Here is a 21946-nt window from a genome sequence, read left to right on the forward strand (position 1 = left end):
GGCCCTTATTGTTGGGGGACATGGTTTACCACACTCCCGCTGCTTAGTGGAGCGGGCGGCGTGCACGCCAGGCTTCCTCTCATGTTGGTTATAATATAGGCTGAAGTGTGGCGGCACTGGGGTGTACTGTACTGTGTGGAGCTCCCACTGGCCTCCTTCCCTCATGCTTCCCCTAACATGGAGGAGCCGGACATGCATGAGAGGACCTGAGTGGTACCTCACTGTGTCCTCCCGGTGGGTTGTGTTTCACACTGAGGCTACCCATGGTGTGTGTATACCCATCTGTCCATGTTGTTTTACAAATCTGTTGTGTGGGTGTGTGCCTGAACACAGTGTCGGTAAGTGTTTGTGTGTGACTGTGAATAGGATAGAGTATATATTAATGAGTGATACGTTGGCTATTTGTGTGAAAAACTCATCCTCTGCAACAGTCCTACTTGGAGAGACATTTGAAAATATTGTTGTCAGTTCAGTTGCATTTCTCTCTCTCTCCTTCCTTTTCTCTGCTCTCTCTTTCTGTCATTTCTTCCTTTTCTCTGCTCTCTCTCTCTCTCTTTCTGTCATTTCTTCCTATTCTCTGCTCTCTCTTTCTGACATTTCTCCCTTTTCTCTGCTCTCTCTCTCTCTTTCTGTCATTTCTTCCTTTTCTCTGCTCTCTCTCTCTTTCTGTCATTTCTTCCTTTTCTCTGCTCTCTCTCTCTTTCTGTCATTTCTTCCTTTTCTCTGCTCTCTCTCTCTTTCTGTCATTTCTTCCTATTCTCTGCTCTCTCTTTCTGACATTTCTCCCTTTTCTCTGCTCTCTCTCTTTCTGTAATTTCTTCCTTTTCTCTGCTCTCTCTCTCTCTCTTTCTGTCATTTCTTCCTTTTCTCTGCTCTCTCTTTCTGTCATTTCTTCCTTTTCTCTGCTCTCTCTCTCTTTCTGTCATTTCTTCCTTTTCTCTGCTCTCTCTTTCTGTCATTTCTTCCTTTTATCTGCTCTCTCTTTCTGTCATTTCTTCCTTTTCTTCTCTCTCTCTTTCTGTCATTTCTTCCTTTTTCTGCTCTGTCTTTCTGTCATTTCTTCCTTTTCTCTGCTCTCTCTCTCTTTTCTGTCATTTCTTCCTTTTCTATGCTCTCTCTCTCTTTCTGTAATTTCTTCCTTTTCTCTGCTCTCTCTCTCTTTCTGTCATTTCTTCCTTTTCTCTGCTCTCTCTTTCTGGCACTTCTTTTCTGCTCTCTCTTTCTGTCACTTCTCTGCTCTCTCTCATTTCTTCTTCTCTGCTCTCTCTCACTTCTTCTCTGCTCTCTCTCTGCTCTCTCACTTCTTCTCTGCTCTCTCTCACTTCTTCTCTGCTCTCTCTCACTTCTTCTCTGCTCTCTCACTTCTTCTCTGCTCTCTCACTTCTCTGCTCTCTCACTTCTCTGCTCTCTCTTTCTGTCATTTCTTCCTTTTCTCTGCTCTCTCTTTCTGTCACTTCTTCTCTGCTCTCTCTTTCTGTCACTTTTTCTCTGCTCTCTCTCTGTCACTTTTCTGCTCTCTCTCCCTCACTTCTCTGCTCTCTCTCTCACTTCTCTGCTCTCTCTCACTTCTCTGCTCTCTCTTCTCTGCTCTCTCTCTTCTCTGCTCTCTCTCTCTTCTCTGCTCTCTCTCTCTTCTCTGCTCTCTCTCTTCTCTGCTCTCTCTCTTCTCTGCTCTCTCTCTCTGTCACTTCTCCTTCTCTGCTCTCCTCAATTTGATTTCCTTGTCATGTTCGCAAAGGGATTTGTCTTTTCGAAGTGTGTGATTCATTTCCTCTCTTCCTGGGCTTGCTCAGCTGCGGTATGTGTGTGTGTGTGTGAGGCACAGTGTCCCACCTCTTACCTGCGCTCGTTAGCGCGACACCACAGAGCCTTTTTCTTTCACACTTCCTCTCTTTCTTTCACACTTCCTCTCACGCTCCCTCAGCCCCAGAGTTCCCTCTTGACACACACACACAGAGATACACGATCAGATATCCCAAACACAAGCCACCATCAACTGCATTGTAGGGCTGTGGTTGAGAGAAACAGACACAGGATATACAAGTACATTACCTTCTCACTACATTGATACATACAGAATTACACTGCTGTGGCTTCCTTCCTGTGATAATCTGAACAAGGGTGAGTTCAGGACAGCAGTATGTGGCCCTGTTCTAATACTTTCAAAACTCACCTTCTTCCGATCTTCCTTGTCCAATACCTTAAACATGTATCCTTTCCTCCTTGATGTAATAGGTCGTGGAATGGACCCTTCATAATGGATTAGTGAATATTTCAGGGTTCCATTCCCATATGACTACAAGGAAGGAAGGAGGGAAGGATGCATGTGTAAAGTATTGGAACAGAGCCTGCCCCAGTGTCCCACTGCTGTAGAGGCAGATGGGCAGGACCCTCCCTGATTTGCAGTGCTTACAGGGACTGCTGCTCTTCAACTACGGCTGTGTTCAGCCCTAAAAGCATGTGACTCACTTGAGTGGCTTACTCTAAGGACTAGATAGACAGATACAGAGCAGTATTTTCTCCCTGTGGGAGCTGAGACCCAGACATGGCCTGCATCCTATATTGGCATCCTATTCCCTACATAGTGCACTTATTTTGACCGGGGGGGGGGGGTCTCCATGACTAGCGCTGTGGCGGTCACGAAATTTCGTCAGCCGGTGATTGTCAAGCAAATAACTGTCGGTCCCACGGCAATTGACCGTTAATCAACATAAACACATTCAGCATCTCCTGGATCCACACACTGATGCAGACCTCTGGAATATCTACATTTTAAAAAGTCTATTAAATCCATGTAATAAAGCCTACACCTTCACAATAAATCCATTATTTATTTTCGACAGGTATAAAGAAACGTGATATGAAAAAAATGTAGTCTATTTCAGAAGAACAGAATAGCATACTCTGAGTTGTCCTTATGTTCGGTCCCGATCGGGCTATGCCATGTCTGTGGGCTACACGAGTACATTTAGCAGACAAGATTTGCTTAGAATGCTGTGGCATTATCTTACACTATTTTATAGTATGAAGAATACATTTGAACAAAGCTGAATAAAATAGAAAGGATATTTTCTCCTATCTATTTGAGGGAGTGCGCACATGCGACTATTCTGTGTTGAGCGGTTTCCCAAAAAATAGGTGCTCCTATATGCTTAATTTAGAGTTATTAATGTAACTTTAGTTGTTCTACAAACGTTGGGCTACATGTTTTGACTTTTAACACATTGTAAGGATGTATGATGAGACTCTAATGAAAAAAGTTCTGCTTTGTTTTCTTGCGCAGGCTGTACACACTTCATCAGTCTCTCATTCACAATTTGAGAAGCACTTGATAATGCCTCGAATTTCCGGCAGCATCTCCTTTGTGTGGCCATCATAATGCACCCTAAAAATATCCATGCCTTTTGGAACCCTCCTCCCTAAATGCTGCCCGCCCCGAAGCAACTCATCTCACTCACATGGCTCTCCATCACGTGATCGGGTCTTTCTCACAGGCTACAAGTGAAGACAGACACATCTAGGACGCAACAGCGCACGTCCTTATCCAATTCTGAGGTGCATATTGAAGATATTGGAACAACTGTCCACCATAACTTTTTGTCTGCCAACATGATGAGTACGCCTAACAAATAGCAAAGAAAATTGCCTACGTCAATCTACTATCCCCAGTAGTACAAAAGTCAAACTATTCTATTCTTTGCAATAAATAAATATTACAAACATAGTCTGGGACAGTTGTGGGATGCAGTCGATCCTAAATTAATACTACCACTAGAATTCCCCCAAAATATTACGCAATGAGGCTGACGCAACCGATCAGAATGTTTAGCTTAAAATTTTTATTTTATTTTTATTTCACCTTTATTTAACTAGGTAGGCCAGTTCAGAACAAGTTCTTATTTGCTGCGACATTAATACAGGTAACGAGTGGAGGACAGAGTAGCCTCTTAAAAAAGGAGTTACAGGTCTGTGAGAGCCAGAAATCTTGCTTGTTTGTAGGTGACCAAATACTTATTTTCCACCATAATTTGCAAATAAATTCATAAAAAAATCCTACAATGTGATTTTCTGGATTTTTCTTCTCATTTTGTCTGTCATAGTTGAAGTGTACCTATGATGAAAATTACAGGCCTCTCATCTTTTTAAGTGGGAGAACTTGCACAATTGGTGGCTGACTAAATACTTTTTTGCCCCACTGTATTAGGCTTTTAATTCACATAATAAGCGCAGCAATGCACACATGGCAGTACGCTTTAAGCACAAATGTTCCATTAGTGGGGAAACACAATTATTAAAAGTTATCACAAATGCGATTATGCATGTAATGCTTTTATTATAAAGGTGAATTTGTATGGTGAAAATGATCTTCCCCCAACTTCAAACTCACACGCTGCATACGCTGTATGCCAGTTAGGCTCTACACCCATTGTAAAGCGGATTAATGTGCTTCCTTTACAGAAGTTATTTGGCCACTTTAGTTGTGATACAAACCTTATCAAAACATATAGGCCTATGGGCTAGGCTACATGAGGTGTGATACTAACCTTATCAAAACATATAGGCCTATGGGCTAGGCTACATGAGGTGTGATACTAACCTTATTAAAACATATAGGCCTATGGGCTAGGCTACATGAGGTGTGATACTAACCTTATTAAAACATATAGGCCTATGGGCTAGGCTACATGAGGTGTGATACTAACCTTATTAAAACATATAGGTCTATGGGCTAGGCTACATGAGGTGTGATACTAACCTTATTAAAACATATAGGCCTATGGGCTAGGCTACATGAGGTGTGATACTAACCTTATTAAAACATATAGGCCTATGGGCTAGGCTACATGAGGTGTGATACTAACCTTATTAAAACATATAGGCCTATGGGCTAGGCTACATGAGGTGTGATACTAACCTTATTAAAACATATAGGCCTATGGGCTAGGCTACATGAGGTGTGATACTAACCTTATTAAAACATATAGGCCTATGGGCTAGGCTACATGAGGTGTGATACTAACCTTATTAAAACATATAGGCCTATGGGGGCATAGGTGTGCTTATTAAAACATATAGGCCTAGGTGTGATACTAACCTTATTAAAACATATAGGCCTATGGGCTAGGCTACATGAGGTGTGATACTAACCTTATTAAAACATATAGGCCTATGGGCTAGGCTACATGAGGTGTGATACTAACCTTATTAAAACATATAGGCCTATGGGCTAGGCTACATGAGGTGTGATACTAACCTTATTAAAACATATAGGCCTATGGGCTAGGCTACATGAGGTGTGCGACTATGATTAGAAATAGTCACACAAAAAAGGCATTGTTTCTTGCCTTAAGCTGGGCATCATTCACAAGTGATAATATATCATTCACAAGTGACAGGCTAATATTGTCACCTATTAGACTATTATTAATTTAATCTTGTCTTTACATATACTAAATAATATATGTGTGAAACTTGTTTTGATATAGAATGTACAATTATCATGCACCTGTCTCAAAACAGGTGCAGGGGAAAAAATACATGTTATCCCTTTTCCTGTGGTCCATTTTCATGCCAGCCAGGAAGGCTATACTACTGTTGTATAGATAAGCAATGTGCTTAATATTAGGAAAGTTGAGAAATAAATATAGTATTCCAAGCCTGAAGAAAGCGGATGGGATCCTCCTCTTTTTCTTAGCGGCCATCACTCTGTTTTCTCCCACAATTGCATAGCCTATAGAAATGTAGAGCAACATGATGTCATGGACTCTAATGAAGTATTTGATGTGATTTTCGATTGCATTTGCATTGATGTCAGAGTAATTAGAGAGACAATAGAGTACAGGACATTAATACAGGACATTAGCAACAGACCGTTAGCAAGTTTGGTAGGCTACTAATGACCATCAGTGGCATCAGAGCTTAGAGGAGCCTACAGCAATTATCGTGACTAAATGGTAATTCATTTGACTGCCTTCATGACTCATGTACGCTGGTGTGCCAGTAATATGGTCACCGCAACAGCCCTGTCCTAGCCGTGTCAGAATCCTGGCTTAGGAAGGCCAACAAAAATTCTGAGATTTCTATCCCCAACTACAACATTTTCAGTCAAGATAGAACTGCCAAAGGGGCGGAGTTGCAATCTACTGCAGAGATAGTATGACAGAACTCTGCAGGCTATCCAGGTCTGTGCCCAAACAGTTCGAGCTTCTACTTTTAAAAATCCACCTTTCCAGAAATAAGTCTCTCACTGTTGCCACTTGTTATAGACCCCCCTCAGCCCCCAGCTGTGCCCTGGACACCATATGTGAATTGATTGCCCCCCATCTATCTTCAGAGCTCGTACTGTTAGGTGACCTAAACTGGGATATGCTTAACACCCCGGCCGTCCTACAATCTAAACTGGATGCCCTCAATCTCACACAAATTATCAAGGAACCTACCAGGTACAACCCCAAATCCGCAAACATAGGCACCCTCATAGATATCATCCTGACCAACTTGCCCTATAAATACACTTCTGCTGTCTTCAACCAGGATCTCAGCTATCACTGCCTCATTGCCTGCGTCTGTAATGGGTACGCAGTCATACAACCACCCATCATCACTGTCAAACGCTCCCTAAAACACTTCAGCGAGCAGGCCTTTCTAATCGACCTGGCCCAGGTATCCTGGAAGGATATTGACCTTTCATCCCGTCAGTAGAGGATACCTGGTTGCTCTTTAAAAGTGCTTTCCTCACCATCTTAAATAAGCATGCCCCATTCAAAAAATGTAGAACTAAGAACAGATATAGCCCTTATATCCATCCAGACCTGGCTGCCCTTGACCAGTACAAAAACATCCTGTGGCGTACTGAATTAGCATCGAATAGCCCCCGCGATATGCAATTTTTCAGGGAAGTCAGGAACCAATATACACAGTCATTTAGGAAAGCAAAGGCTATCTTTTTCAAACATCCTGTAGCACTAATTCCAAAAAGTTTTGGGACACTAAAGTCCATGGAGAATAAGAGCACCTCCTCCCAGCTGCCCACTGTATTGAGGCTAGGAAACACTGTCACCACCGACAAATCTACGATAATCGAGAATTTCAAAAAGCATTTTTCTACGACTGGCCATGCTTTCCACCTGGCTACCCATACCCCAGCCAAAAGCTCTGCACCCTCCACAGCAACTTGCCCAAGCCCCTCCCCGCTTCTCCTTCACCCAGAGCCCAATAGTTGATGTTCTGAAAGAGCCGAAAAATCTGGACCCCTACAAATCAGCTGGGCTAGACAATCTAGACCCTCTCTTTCTAAAATTATCCGCCGCAATTGTTGCAACCCCTATTACTAGCCTGAGATCCCCAAAGATTGGAAAACTGCCGTGGTCATCCCCCTCTTCAAAGAGGGAGACACTCTGGACCCAAACTGTAACAGACCTATATCCATCCTGCTCTGCATTTCTAAAGTCTTCGAAAGCCAAGTTAACAACCAGATCACCGACCATTTCGAATCCCACCGTACCTTCTCCGCTATGCAATGTGGTTTCCGAGCTGGTAATGGGTGCACCTCAGCCACGCTCAAGATCCTAAACAATATCGTAACCTCCATGGATAGAAGACAGTACTGTGCAGCCGTCTTCATCAACCTGGCCAAGGCATTCGACTCTATGGGGGTGCCACAGGGTTCAATTCTAGGGCCAAATCTTTTCTCTGTATACATCAATGATGTCGCTCTTGCTGCTGGTGATTCTCTGATCCACCTCTATGCAGACAACACCATTCTGTATACATCTGGACCTTCTTTGGACACTGTGTTAACAAACCTCCAAACAAGCTTCAATGTCATACAACACTCCTGGCCCTCGCTACATATTTGACATCAAACCCACTGGCTCCAGGTCATCTACAAGTCTCTGCTAGGTAAAGCCTCGCCTTATCTCAGCTCACTGGTCACCATAGCAACACCCACCCGTAGCACACACTCCAGCAGGTATATTTCACTGGTCATCCCAAAAGCCAACACCTCCTTTAGCCGCCTCTCCTTCCAGTTCTCTGCTGCCAATGCCTGGAACGAATTGCAAAAATCACTGAAGTTGGAGACTTATATCTCCCTCACTAACTTTAAGCATCAACTGTCAGAGCAGCTTACCGATCACTGCATCTGTACACAGCCCATCTGTAAATAACCCACCCAACTACCTCATCCCCATATTGTTTTTTTGCTCTTTTGCACCCCCGGTATCTCTACTTGCACATCATCATCTACACATCTATCACTCCAGTGTTAATGCTAAATTTAAATTATTTCGCCACTATGGCCTATTTATTGCCTTAGCTCCCTGATCTTACTACATCTGCACACACTGTACGTGGATTTTTCTATGGTGTTATTGACTGTATGTTTGTTTATCCCATGTATAACTCTGAGTTGTTTTTGTCGCACTGCTTTGCTTTATCGTGGCCAGGTCGCAGTTGTAAATGAGAACTTGTTCTCAACTGGCCTACCTGGTTAAATAAAAAATACAAAAAATACATGACAAGCAAACGGATGTTTTTTGTGAGCTAGCAGCAGTAAAGAAAGTGAGTTCTGAGAAGAAGATGGCTGTGTGTGTTCCTCTGTATGCCATGAGAGCCAGGCCCCAGCAGAGAAAGAGAAGGAGAGACCGAGAGAAAGGGATGGGGATAGATACAGTATATAGAGAGAGTGGGGGGATGGAGAGAGAGAGAGAGAGAGAAAGTGGGTAAGATAGAGAGAGCGAAAAAGCAATTGATAGAGAAGGAAAGAGAAAGACAGAGAGAGAGAAGTAGGGAGAAATAAAGGGATGAGGGAGACGTCATCCAGTCATTATGATACTGACAGCCTCATCTTTCTCCATCTGAGGGTGCAGACAGAGGACCTGTCTCCGTCCAAAACTGCACCTTAAACCCTTTATAGTGCACTGCTTTTGACCAGGGCCCATAGGGAATAGGATGTCATTTGCGACGCATCCCCTGAAGCAGTGTTCCTTCACGGGGCTGTCTGTGTGTTTGGGCCCCTGTGTGAATAACTATGGCTGCATAGAGCCGGGTGGCCAACACAGGCCCCTGATAGCAGTGAAAAGTGCCGAGTCAGGAGGTCTTAATACACAGCGGCGGGCTTTCGGGGCTCTGGAATGATGAACACTGCAAATTAGTACAGGCCTGGGAGACTCACACAACTCCCCGGGCCAACACACCGAAACACACACACAACCGCCCATACACACACCCTTCCATTTCCACACAGACACAGGACCCACTCAACACACACCTGAACCAACATAGCCTACTCCTCTTTCAAATGTTATGCACATAAATCCCCCCCCTCCCCCCCACACACACACACACACTCTAGTTCTTCCCTCCAGGGAGCCCTAGCTAGTTATTCTGTATCAGACTGGCTCATTTCCCATTCCTACTGACAGACACACAGGGGAAGTCCTCGTACTCTCTAGCCTAAGCCCTTGACTTCAGCCAGTGTAATAGAGTGTCAGGACTGTCAGGCCTGTGAGTGTTACTGTGGGTCCAGTACTGGGGACAGACTGAGGACATGGACTACTATTACGACAGTACCACTCACATGACCGGCTCGGCTGAACTGAGGTCAGGGAGAGTAGGAGCAGTATGGTTGAAATGCCACCCTTGCCCTGTGGTGCCCTGGTCAAAAGTAGCGCACTAGAAAAGGAATAGGGGGCCATTTTATCGGCCTATGAGGATAGAGATAGTCTACATTCTAGTCTTAAAGGTTCCCTTCCTGTAGACCCAGAGCAGGACAGAATAGGGTGCTGTGTGTGTGTGTGTGTGTGTGTGTGTGTGTGTGTGTGTGTGTGTGTGTGTGTGTGTGTGTGTGTGTGTGTGTGTGTGTGTGTGTGTGTGTGTGTGTGTATGTATGCCACTCACCTCCAGCTAGGTCCTCCTCCAGCAGCTGGATCTGCAGGTGGAAGATCTTCTCCTGGAGGTCACACAAAGAAGTCTTCATCTTCTCCCGCCGCGTCACCATGTAGCACAGGTTCCTCACCTGATGTACAGAGGAACACACACAGTCCTCTGAACCATTATAATAACCAGGTTCCTCACCTGATGTAGAGGAACACACACAGTCCTCTGAACCATTATGATAACCAGGTTCCTCACCTGATGTACAGAGGAACACACACAGTCCTCTGAACCATTATAATAACCAGGTTCCTCACCTGATGTACAGAGGAACACACACAGTTCTCTGAACCATTATGATAACCAGGTTCCTCACCTGATGTACAGAGGAACACACACAGTCCTCTGAACCATTATAATAACCAGGTTCCTCACCTGTTGTAGAGGAACACACACAGTCCTCTGAACCATTATAATAACCAGGTTCCTCACCTGATGTACAGAGGAACACACACAGTCCTCTGAACCATTATAATAACCAGGTTCCCCACCTGACATACAGAGGAACACACACAGTCCTCTGAACCATTATAATAACCAGGTTCCTCACCTGACGCACAGAGGAACACACACAGTCCTCTGAACCATTATGATAACCAGGTTCCTCACCTGATGTACAGAGGAACACACACAGTCCTCTGAACCATTATAATAACCAGGTTCCTCACCTGATGTAGAGGAACACACACAGTCCTCTGAACCATTATAATAACCAGGTTCCTCACCTGATGTACAGAGGAACACACACAGTTCTCTGAACCATTATGATAACCAGGTTCCCCACCTGACGTACAGAGGAACACACACAGTCCTCTGAACCATTATAATAACCAGGTTCCTCACCTGTTGTAGAGGAACACACACAGTCCTCTGAACCATTATAGTAACCAGGTTCCTCATCTGATGTACAGAGGAACACACACAGTCATCTGAACCATTATAATAACCAGGTTCCTCACCTGATGTACAGAGGAACACACACAGCAGAGAAATGACCCATTAAAACCACCCAGCTTCCCTCCCTCCCACTCTCTCTGTATTCAGTCTCAGCCTCCCAAAGGGTTAGGGGTAGAGGTGCAACTAGACTGCAGCCAGGCGTAGGAGCACCAGTCTGCAAGCCCAGACTTATAGCTAGCCTAATTATCTTAGCAGCAGCATTCCCAAGTCCCCCCTCCACACACACACACACACACTGTCAAATCACTTTCATATGTTTTTATGTGAGTTTTGGGGGCTCTGGTTTGGCAGTGGGACAAAATGTGGCTGGTGGAGGAGCAGTGTGTGTGTGTGTGTGTGTGTGTGTGTTGTGGAGAGTTGGAGCGACTAGATTCCTCCCAGGGAGCTCTCTGCCTGTCTGGGCCATAGCCAATCCACTGTGAGTAGTTACCAGTAAACCAGGCAGGGGCTGGCTCACAGCCAGGGACAGGATACACACACGTCTGAATGCCCCCAGTGTGTCCTGTGTGAGAGTGTGTTTTTCCTCCCCAGTATATCTCAGTGGACATCTTTATTAATGTTCCTGAGAGTGTGTGACTAATGATTAGTCATAGTGATGATGGGAAGAGGGGCTGGGGGAGAGAGACACAGATAGATAGAGGAGAGGAGTCTGCGTGCATGTTTGTGGCAGGCAGACAGACAGAGGGAACAGATCTGTCTGTGTTGTGAGGTGTCCATCCTGTCACTGAGATGGTACAGCATGGCAGAGCTGAGCCACCCAGACTGTCAACAAAGACAGATTTGTTCCCTCTGTCTGGCCGCCCGCCACACAATACACGCACGTAAGCATGCATGAAGACAAACACACACACACAGACAACTCAAGCACACAACACACATACACACAGACACACAACACAACAACACACACACAGAACAAGCATGGCTGTTCTCCTCTCCCTGCAATGTTTAGCCCCACCAGGAACAAAACCGTAATTGTGTCCCAATGTATTCAGCTGATGGGAAAAGTACATTAACAAATGGTTAACAGAGGAGATATGGCCGACACACTGCCGCTGTGTGGGAGGAGAAAACCACAGGCTTAATGTTTGATATCTCTCTCTGCTCGGTTGTTTACTGAGTGGCCAGTATTCCATTACTTCCAAGTAGGATAAAAATAGACACAATGTGGGACACAACGTTCAGTATCTGTGTTTGATTATGAGTGGTGGGGGGGAAACTGTTCTCAACACAAATACCTCTCTGCCCCTAAGCAACACAGAGAGGAATGGGGATAAGTGGAGGGCAGACATTCACCTCCCTCCCTCCCTAATATATAGGACTCTATTCCTTTTATAGTGCACTATGTAGGGAAGAGGGTGCCTTTTCGGACACCTATAAACCTCTATCCAATACAGACTATCCTTTTCCTTCTGACATTTCTGTCCCTGGATCAGAGCACAGATAACTGCTAAGCAGGGTCTCTCTCTGAAGTGGGCTAAGCAAGGCACTCTCCTCTCCTGCCAGACACCTGTTGATTTAATTAAGGCCTGATGACACCAGATGCTCTGGTGAACAGGTCTGCGTGCCCACTATCAGAGCACCGATGTCACTCCCCTGATGACCATGTATGGAACGCGCTTTGGAAATGAGGTTGGCCCCGGGCTTAAAGGGCACAACACGCGTTAGAGACGACGTTACCCCTGATCCTAGAGTAACAGCCACATGAACTAGAGGGGCTGGCCAGAGCCCCAGAGGGACAGGGAATTATGACCCAAATGTTGCCCAAATGGCTCCCTGTATAGTGCACTATATAGTAGTATAATATATAGGGCTCTGGTCATTATTAGTGCACTATGCAGGGAATAGGGTGCAGCCCTCAGCTCTGAGTCACTGAGTAGCCAGGGATAGTAGTAGGGATGGGTATGAGTAATAGAATCCTCGAATGGACGTCAAAGCTCCACCTTTAACCAGAGATAAAAAAAAATGTAAATACTGTAAAACTATTTGGTGGAATGTGCTTTGTGGCTGCACAAATATGTCCATTTGTGGGGCACAACAAAAAACAAACCAAGTATCACACCATTCTCCCCGCCAAGTCTCATTCACTCAATTGCGTTCCGAGTGCTCCCTTCACACACGCGTGCTGAGTGCACACACAAGCTCACAATTGGCCGACAGAAATAAATGCCAATAAAACCACTGAAAGAAATGGTCTTTCAAGCCCCATTTCAAATGATCAGTCTGAGAAGAAGTGTTCCAGGCACAAAATGCGCACCACTGGCAACCTTTTTCATTTGAAAAATATTCTGTTCTATTTTATTCCGTCATATTCTGTTGTTTTTTTTTGTGTCTATTTTTTTGAAACAATAGGTGTTTTAACTGTGTTAAGGGCTTGGGAAATAAAGGCGTCTTGTCTGATAAATGAACAAACAAGGCTATGCCATTACACAGCTATAGGCTTCTACAAGCTAGCTCCACTGCTGAGGTTATTGCCTTTTGGAAGACTGGGTTCCAGGATATAATATAACCAGTTGATATTACAGACTGTGTTCCAGGATATAGTATAACCAGTTGATATTACAGACTGTGTTCCAGGATATAATATAACCAGTTGATATTACAGACTGTGTTCCAGGATATAATATAACCAGTTGATATTACAGACTGTGTTCCACGATATAATATAACCAGTTGATATTACAGACTGTGTTCCAGGATATAATATAACCAGTTGATATTACAGACTGTGTTCCAGGATATAATATAACCAGTTGATATTACAGACTGTGTTCCAGGATATAATATAACCAGTTGATATTACAGACTGTGTTCCAGGATATAATATAACCAGTTGATATTACAGACTGTGTTCCAGGATATAATATAACCAGTTGATATTACAGACTGTGTTCCAGGATATAATATAACCAGTTGATATTACAGACTGTGTTCCAGGATATAATAACCATGATATTACAGACTGTGTTCCAGATATAATATAACCAGTTGATATTACAGACTGTGTTCCAGGATATAATATAACCAGTTGATATTACAGACTGTGTTCCACAATATAATATAACCAGTTGATATTACAGACTGTGTTCCAGGATATAATATAACCAGTTGATATTACAGACTGTGTTCCAGGATATAATATAACCAGTTGATATTACAGACTGTGTTCCAGGATATAATATAACCAGTTGATATTACAGACTGTGTTCCAGGATATAATATAACCAGTTGATATTACAGACTGTGTTCCAGGATATAATATAACCAGTTGATATTACAGACTGTGTTCCAGGATATAATATAACCAGTTGATATTACAGACTGTGTTCCAGGATATAATATAACCAGATGATATTACAGACTGTGTTCCAGGATATAGTATAACCAGTTGATATTACAGACTGTGTTCCAGGATATAATATAACCAGATGATATTACAGACTGTGTTCCAGGATATAATATAACCACAGATATATAATATAACCAGTTGATATTACAGACTGTGTTCCAGGATATAATATAACCAGTTGATATTACAGACTGTGTTCCAGGATATAATATAACCAGTTGATATTACAGACTGTGTTCCAGGATATAATATAACCAGTTGATATTACAGACTGTGTTCCAGGATATAATATAACCAGTTGATATTACAGACTGTTGTATAACCAGTTGATATTACAGACAGGATATAATATAACCAGTTGATATTACAGACTGTGTTCCAGGATATAATATAACCAGTTGATATTACAGACTGTGTTCCAGGATATAATATAACCAGTTGATATTACAGACTGTGTTCCAGGATATAATATAACCAGTTGATATTACAGACTGTGTTCCAGGATATAATATAACCAGTTGATATTACAGACTGTGTTCCAGGATATAATATAACCAGTTGATATTACAGACTGTGTTTGATATAATATAACCAGTTGATATTACAGACTGTGTTCCAGGATATAATATAACCAGTTGATATTACAGACTGTGTTCCAGGATATAATATAACCAGTTGATATTACAGACTGTGTTCCAGGATATAGTATAACCAGTTGATATTACAGACTGTGTTCCAGGATATAGTATAACCAGTTGATATTACAGACTGTGTTCCAGGATATAATATAACCAGTTGATATTACAGACTGTGTTCCAGGATATAATATAACCAGTTGATATTACAGACTGTGTTCCAGGATATAATATAACCAGTTGATATTACAGACTGTGTTCCAGGATATAATATAACCAGTTGATATTACAGACTGTGTTCCAGGATATAATATAACCAGTTGATATTACAGACTGTGTTCCAGGATATAATATAACCAGTTGATATTACAGACTGTGTTCCACGATATAATATAACCAGTTGATATTACAGACTGTGTTCCAGGATATAATATAACCAGTTGATATTACAGACTGTGTTCCAGGATATAATATAACCAGTTGATATTACAGACTGTGATATAATATAACCAGTTGATATTACAGACTGTGGATATAATATAACCAGTTGATATTACAGACTGTGTTCCAGGATATAATATAACCAGTTGATATTACAGACTGTGTTCCAGGATATAATATAACCAGTTGATATTACAGACTGTGTTCCAGGATATAATATAACCAGTTGATATTACAGACTGTGTTCCAGGATATAATATAACCAGTTGATATTACAGACTGTGTTCCAGGATATAATATAACCAGTTGATATTACAGACTGTGTTCCACGATATAATATAACCAGTTGATATTACAGACTGTGTTCCAGGATATAATATAACCAGTTGATATTACAGACTGTGTTCCACAATATAATATAACCAGATGATATTACAGACTGTGTTCCACGATATAATATAACCAGTTGATATTACTGTTTAAAGAAATTAATCTTAAATGGCCCCCGTATTCTTATTGACTGTGTACACATACAGTGCCTACAGACTGTGCGATATAATATAAAGTTGATATTATCCAGGATATAATATAACCAGTTGATATTACAGACTGGCCCCCTTGAACTTTGAGATAATATAACCAGTTTTTGCCACATTTCAGGCTTCAAACATAAAGATATAAAACTGTATTTTTTTGTGAAGAATCAACAACAAGTGGGACACAATCATGAAGTGGAACGACATTTATTGGATATTTCAAACTGTGTTCCAGGATATTTTTAACAAATCAAAAACTGAAAAATTGGGCGTGCACAATTATTCAGCCCCTTTACTTTCAGTGCAGCAAACTCTCTCCAGAAGTTCAGTGAGGATCTCTGAATGATCCAATGTTGACCTAAATGACTAATGATGATAAATACAATCCACCTGTGTGTAATCAAGTCTCCGTATAAATGCACCTGCACTGTGATAGTCTCAGAGGTCCGTTAAAAGCGCAGAGAGCATCATGAAGAACAAGGAACACACCAGGCAGGTCCGAGATACTGTTGTGAAGAAGTTTAAAGCCGGATTTGGATACAAAAAGATTTCCCAAGCTTTGAACATCCCAAGGAGCACTGTGCAAGCGATAATATTGAAATGGAAGGAGTATCAGACCACTGCAAATCTACCAAGACCTGGCCGTCCCTCTAAACTTTCAGCTCATACAAGGAGAAGACTGATCAGAGATGCAGCCAAGAGGCCCATGATCACTCTGGATGAACTGCAGAGATCTACAGCTGAGGTGGGAGACTCTGTCCATAGGACAACAATCAGTCGTATATTGCACAAATCTGGCCTTTATGGAAGAGTGGCAAGAAGAAAGACATTTCTTAAAGATATCCATAAAAAATGTCATTTAAGGTTTGCCACAAGCCACCTGGGAGACACACCAAACATGTGGAAGAAGGTGCTCTGGTCAGATGAAACCAAAAATTGAACTTTTTGGCAACAATGCAAAACGTTATGTTTGGCGTAAAAGCAACACAGCTCATCACCCTGAACCTACCATCTCCACTGTCAAACATGGTGGTGGCAGCATCATGGTTTGGGCCTGCTTTTCTTCAGCAGGGACAGGGAAGATGGTTAAAATTGATGGGAAGATGGATGGAGCCAAATACAGGACCATTCTGGAAGAAAACCTGATGGAGTCTGCAAAAGACCTGAGACTGGGACGGAGATTTCTCTTCCAACAAGACAATGATCCAAAACATAAAGCAAAATCTACAATGGAATGGTTCAAAAATAAACATATCCAGGTGTTAGAATGGCCAAGTCAAAGTCCAGACCTGAATCCAATCGAGAATCTGTGAAAAGAACTGAAAACTGCTGTTCACAAATGCTCTCCATCCAACCTCACTGAGCTCGAGCTGTTTTGCAAGGAGGAATGGGAAAAAATTTCAGTCTCTCGATGTGCAAAACTGATAGAGACATACCCCAAGTGACTTACAGCTGTAATCTCAGCAAAAGGTGGCGCTACAAAGTATTAACTTAAGGGGGCTGAATAATTTTGCACGCACAATTCTTTCGTTTTTGATTTGTTAAAAAAGTTTGAAATATCCAATAAATGTCGTTCCGCTTCATGATTGTGTCTCACTTGTTGTTGATTCTTCACAAAAAAATACAATTTTATATCTTTATGTTTGAAGCCTGAAATGTGGCAAAAGGTCGCAAAGTTCAAGGGGGCCAAATACTTTCGCAAGGCACTGTATATATGTACACAGTCACACGGGGCAGCAGGTAGCCTAGTGATTAGCGTGTTGGACTAGTAACCGGAAGGTTGCTAGATCGAATCCCCGAACTGACAAGGTAATCTGTCATGCTGCCCCTGAACAAGGCAGTTACCCAACTGGTCCTAGGCTATCATTGTAAATAACAATTTGTTCTTAACTGACTTTCCTAGTTAAATAATTGTTAAATTAAAAAAATATAAAAAAATATATATACATATGTATATACACACACACGGAACAATTTAGCAATTAGGATTTATTATCTGTAATGGTTATGATAAATTAGGCATTGTTGCGATTTGTTGGAAAGATTAATGCGCACATATTGTTTTTCTAATGCAGGCCTTGTATTCTAAAATAGATTTTTGGTTTTTGAGTATTCAAAAAAAAATTTTTTTTTTTTTATATATATCTGTGAATACTCGAACAGTTAAAAAAAATATCAGACAGACTACATGGATATAGCAGAGACAACTTTAATGAGTTAGTGTAAGATATCCCCTCAAAGAAATGTGTGAAAAGGGCAAGAGCAGAGTCAATGTGTACTGTAGGTACTGTAGGTGAATGTTGGGATGTGGATAACTTCATTATCCATTGAGGTCCAATGATAAGACACTATCTGACTTTCATCTGAAATCTAAGCTCATTCACTGAACAATAACATGTTCTGATTTAACCAAATCCATTGTGCTATTTATCCTGATTACTAAGCAGACACAGGAACGAGTCCAGCATCACAACATGGCTCTCGGGATTAGACAGATAAACACAGAGACAGATAGACACAGAGAGAGAGAAAGGGAGAGACTATTTGCACATCATTACAACACTGTATATAGACATAATAGGACATTTGAAATGTCTTCATTCTTTTGGAACTTCTGTGAGTGTAATGTTTATTGTAAATTTGAATTGTTTATTTCACTTTTGTTTATTATCTACTTCACTTGCTTTGGCGATGCTAACATATGTTTCCCATGCCAATAAAGCCCTTGAATTGAGAGAGAGAAACCAAAGCTTCACATATCAAAAGACACAGGGGAAGAAAGGGGGAGGGGAGGGATAGAGGGAACAAGGGAGGGAGGAGAGATAAAAAGTGGGTCAGAGACAGCCCAGACTGTGGCAGCTGGATACGGTAGAGTGAGTGAGGAGGCTTTGTGAAGGCGGCTCTGTGGCGTGCTGTGCTGTAGACATGAGGACAACCTCCCTACCAGAATCCTCCTCCCAGAAGAGAGCCAAGCCAGGAGGAGAATTTATTAGCTCCTGTCAATCACTCACTGACACTATGCACAAGCCTCGCCAACCGGGGGGGTCCAGGGAGACATCCTCGTCCAATCAGAGCTCAGAATGTTCTGACTGCTGTGTCAGAATAGACGCAAAGGGCCGTTATCTGTCTGGAGATCTTCCAGGGCTTTAGTAAACAGCAGGACAGTTCTGCTGTGTTCAGTTAGCCTATTCACACAGACAGCGTCACAAATGGCACCCAAGCACCTTTAAAGGGCACCACTTTTGACCAGGGACCGATATATAGGGAACAGTGCACTATATAGGGAATAGGGTGCTATGTGGGACACAAACACAGACTGTTTTCTAAGGCCTCACCAAGGTTGTCTTGATTTAATTAAAGTGAGCAAAGCAGTGTCACGGCAGATATGTCCAGATTAAAAACCCTGGTTATGAAACTAGCTGTTTTGTTAAGCCTCCGTCTCTGTGAGGATTGGAGTGGTAATGTAACTCAGTCAATATACTTTGCGTGTGCAAACAAAAACAGGAGTGGAAGATTGACGTTCTTCTCCCATTTTCATGATGTACTGAGCGTCAGGTTGTGCGTGCTTCTGTGTGTCAGTATCAGACACTGGGGACTGTGAGTAGGGGACTAAATACCAGCCACATGGAGAGTTACTGCTCCCTCCCTACACTCACCTCACCAGACAGACAGTAGGCAGGTTTCTGTAACTGACAGATAGAGGCAAAGACTTAAGTTTGGATCTAAGGAGCTGTAATGTGCTACAAAAACTCCATTCCATTGATTGATTGGCAAACCCAGCCCCATTAGCCTGTTAGCATCCTTGACTGTAGGAGCACAGCCCACGAACCTGGTAGCATCCTCCAAAAAGGGAGCATTGTCTATTAGCCTATTAGCATCCTCCACTGTAGGAGCACAGCCCACTAGCATGCTATTTTAAAAAAACACACAACTAATTGAACCTTTATTTAAACAGGTAGGCTCATTTACAACTGCAGCCTGGCCAAGATAAAGCAAAGCAGTTCGACACATACAACAACACAGAGTTAAACATGGAATAAACAAACATACAGTCAATAATACAGTACAAAAAGTCTATATACAGTGTGTGCAAATGAGGTAGGATAAGGGAGGTAAGGCAATAAATAGGCCATGGTGGCGAAGTAATTACAATATACCAATTAAACACTGGAATTGTAGATGTGCAGAAGATGAATGTGCAAGTAGAAATACTGGGGTGCAAAGGAGCAAGATAAATACATAAATATAGTATGAGGATGAGGTAGTTGGATGGGCTATTTACAGATGGGCTATGTACAGGTGCAGTGATCTGTGAGCTGCTCTGACAGCTGGTGCTATAAAGCTAGTGAGGGAGATATGAGTCCACAGCTTCAGTGATTTTTGCAGTTCTTTCCAGTCATTGGCAGCAGAGAACTGGAAGGAAAGGCAGCCAAAAGAAGACTTGGCTTTGGGGATGACCAGTGACATATACCTGCTGGAGCACGTGCTATGGGTGGGTGCTGCTATGGTGGCCAGTGAGCTGAGATAAGGCGGGGCTTTACCTAACAGAGACTTGACCTGGAGCCAGTGGGTTTGGCGACGAGTATGAAGCGAGGGCCAGCCAACAAGAGCGTACAGGTCGCAGTGGTGGGTAGTATATGGGGCTTTGGTGACAAAACGGATGGCACTGTGATAGACTGCATCCAATGTGTTGAGTAGAGTGTTGGAGGCTATTTTGTAAATGAAATGAGGATCGGTAGAATGGTCAGTTTTCAAAGGGTATGTTTGGGCAGTATGAGTGAAGGATGAAAGGAATAGGAAGCCGATTCTAGATTAAATTTCGGATTGAGATGATGCGATGCTTAATGTGAGTCTGGAAGGAGAGTTTACAGACTAACCAGACACCTAGGTATTTGTAGTTGTCCACATATTCTAAGTCAGAACCATCCAGAGTAGTGATGATGTACGGGCGGACAGTTGCGGGCAGCAATCGGTTGAAGAGCATGCATTTAGTTTTACTAGCATTTAAGGGCAGTTGGAGGCCATGGAAGGAAAGTTGTATGGCATTGAAGCTCGTCTGGAGGTTAGTTAACACAGTGTCCAAAGAAGGGCCAGAAGTATACAGAATGGTGTCGTCTGCGTAGAGGCGGATCAGAGAATCACCAGCAGCAAGAGCAACATCATTGATGTATACAGAGAAGAGAGCCGGCACGAGAATTGAACCCTGTGGCACCCCCATAGAGACTGCCAGAGTTCCGGACAACAGGCCCTCCGATTTGGCACACTGAACTCTATCAGAGAAGTAGTTGGTGGATCCAGGCAAGGCAATCATTTGAGAAACCAGGGCTGTCGAGTCTGCCGATAAGAATGTGGTGATTGACAGAGTCGAAAGCCTTGGCCAGGTCGATGAAGACGGCTGCACAGATTGTCTCTTATCAATGGCTGTTATGTTATCATTTAGGACCTTGAGCGTGGCTGAGGTGCACCCATGACCAGCTCTGAAACCACATTGCATAGCGGAGAAGGTACGGTAGGATTCGAAATGGTCGGTGATCTGTTTATTAACTTGGCTTTCGAAGACTTTAGAAGGCAGGGTAGGATAGATATAGGTCTGTAGCAGTTTGGGTCTAGAGTTTCTCCTCCTTTGAAGAGGGGGATGACAGCGGCAGCTTTGCAATCTTTGGGAATCTCAGACGATACAAAAGAGAGGTTGAACAGGCTAGTAATAGGGGTTGCAACAATTTCGGCAGATCATTTTAGAAAGAGAGGGTCCAGATTGTCTAGCCCGGCTGATTTGTAGGAGTCCAGATTTTTCCGCTCTTTCAGAACATCAGCTATCTGGATTTGGGTGAAGGAGAAATGGGGGAGGCTTGGGCGAGTTGCTGTGGGGGGTGCAGGGCTGTTGATTGGGGTAGGGGTAGCCAGGTGGAAAGCATTGACCTGCAGTAGAAAAATGCTTTTTGAAATTCTCAATTATAGTGGATTTATCGGTGGTGACAGTGTTTCCTAGCCTCAGTGCAGTGGGCAGCTGGGAGGAGGTGCTCTTATTCTCCATGAACTTTACAGTGTCCCAGAACGTTTTAGAGTTTGTGCTACAGGATGAACATTTTTGC

General features: G+C 42.8%; 1 protein-coding gene across 1 annotated transcript in view; it reads right to left on the reverse strand.

Moving 5' to 3' along the window:
* Positions 1-21946, reverse strand: part of LOC135550942 (E3 ubiquitin-protein ligase Jade-2-like) — a 121823-nt gene that overhangs the window by 42964 nt on the left and 56913 nt on the right. Inside the window, exon 6 of the mRNA XM_064982227.1 lies at positions 9901-10018. Coding sequence (XP_064838299.1) covers positions 9901-10018 — 118 coding nt within the window. The remainder of the gene's footprint in view (positions 1-9900; positions 10019-21946) is intronic.

This window comes from Oncorhynchus masou, chromosome 12, assembly GCF_036934945.1.
Source record: "Oncorhynchus masou masou isolate Uvic2021 chromosome 12, UVic_Omas_1.1, whole genome shotgun sequence".
In the NCBI taxonomy this organism is placed as follows: domain Eukaryota; kingdom Metazoa; phylum Chordata; class Actinopteri; order Salmoniformes; family Salmonidae; genus Oncorhynchus; species Oncorhynchus masou.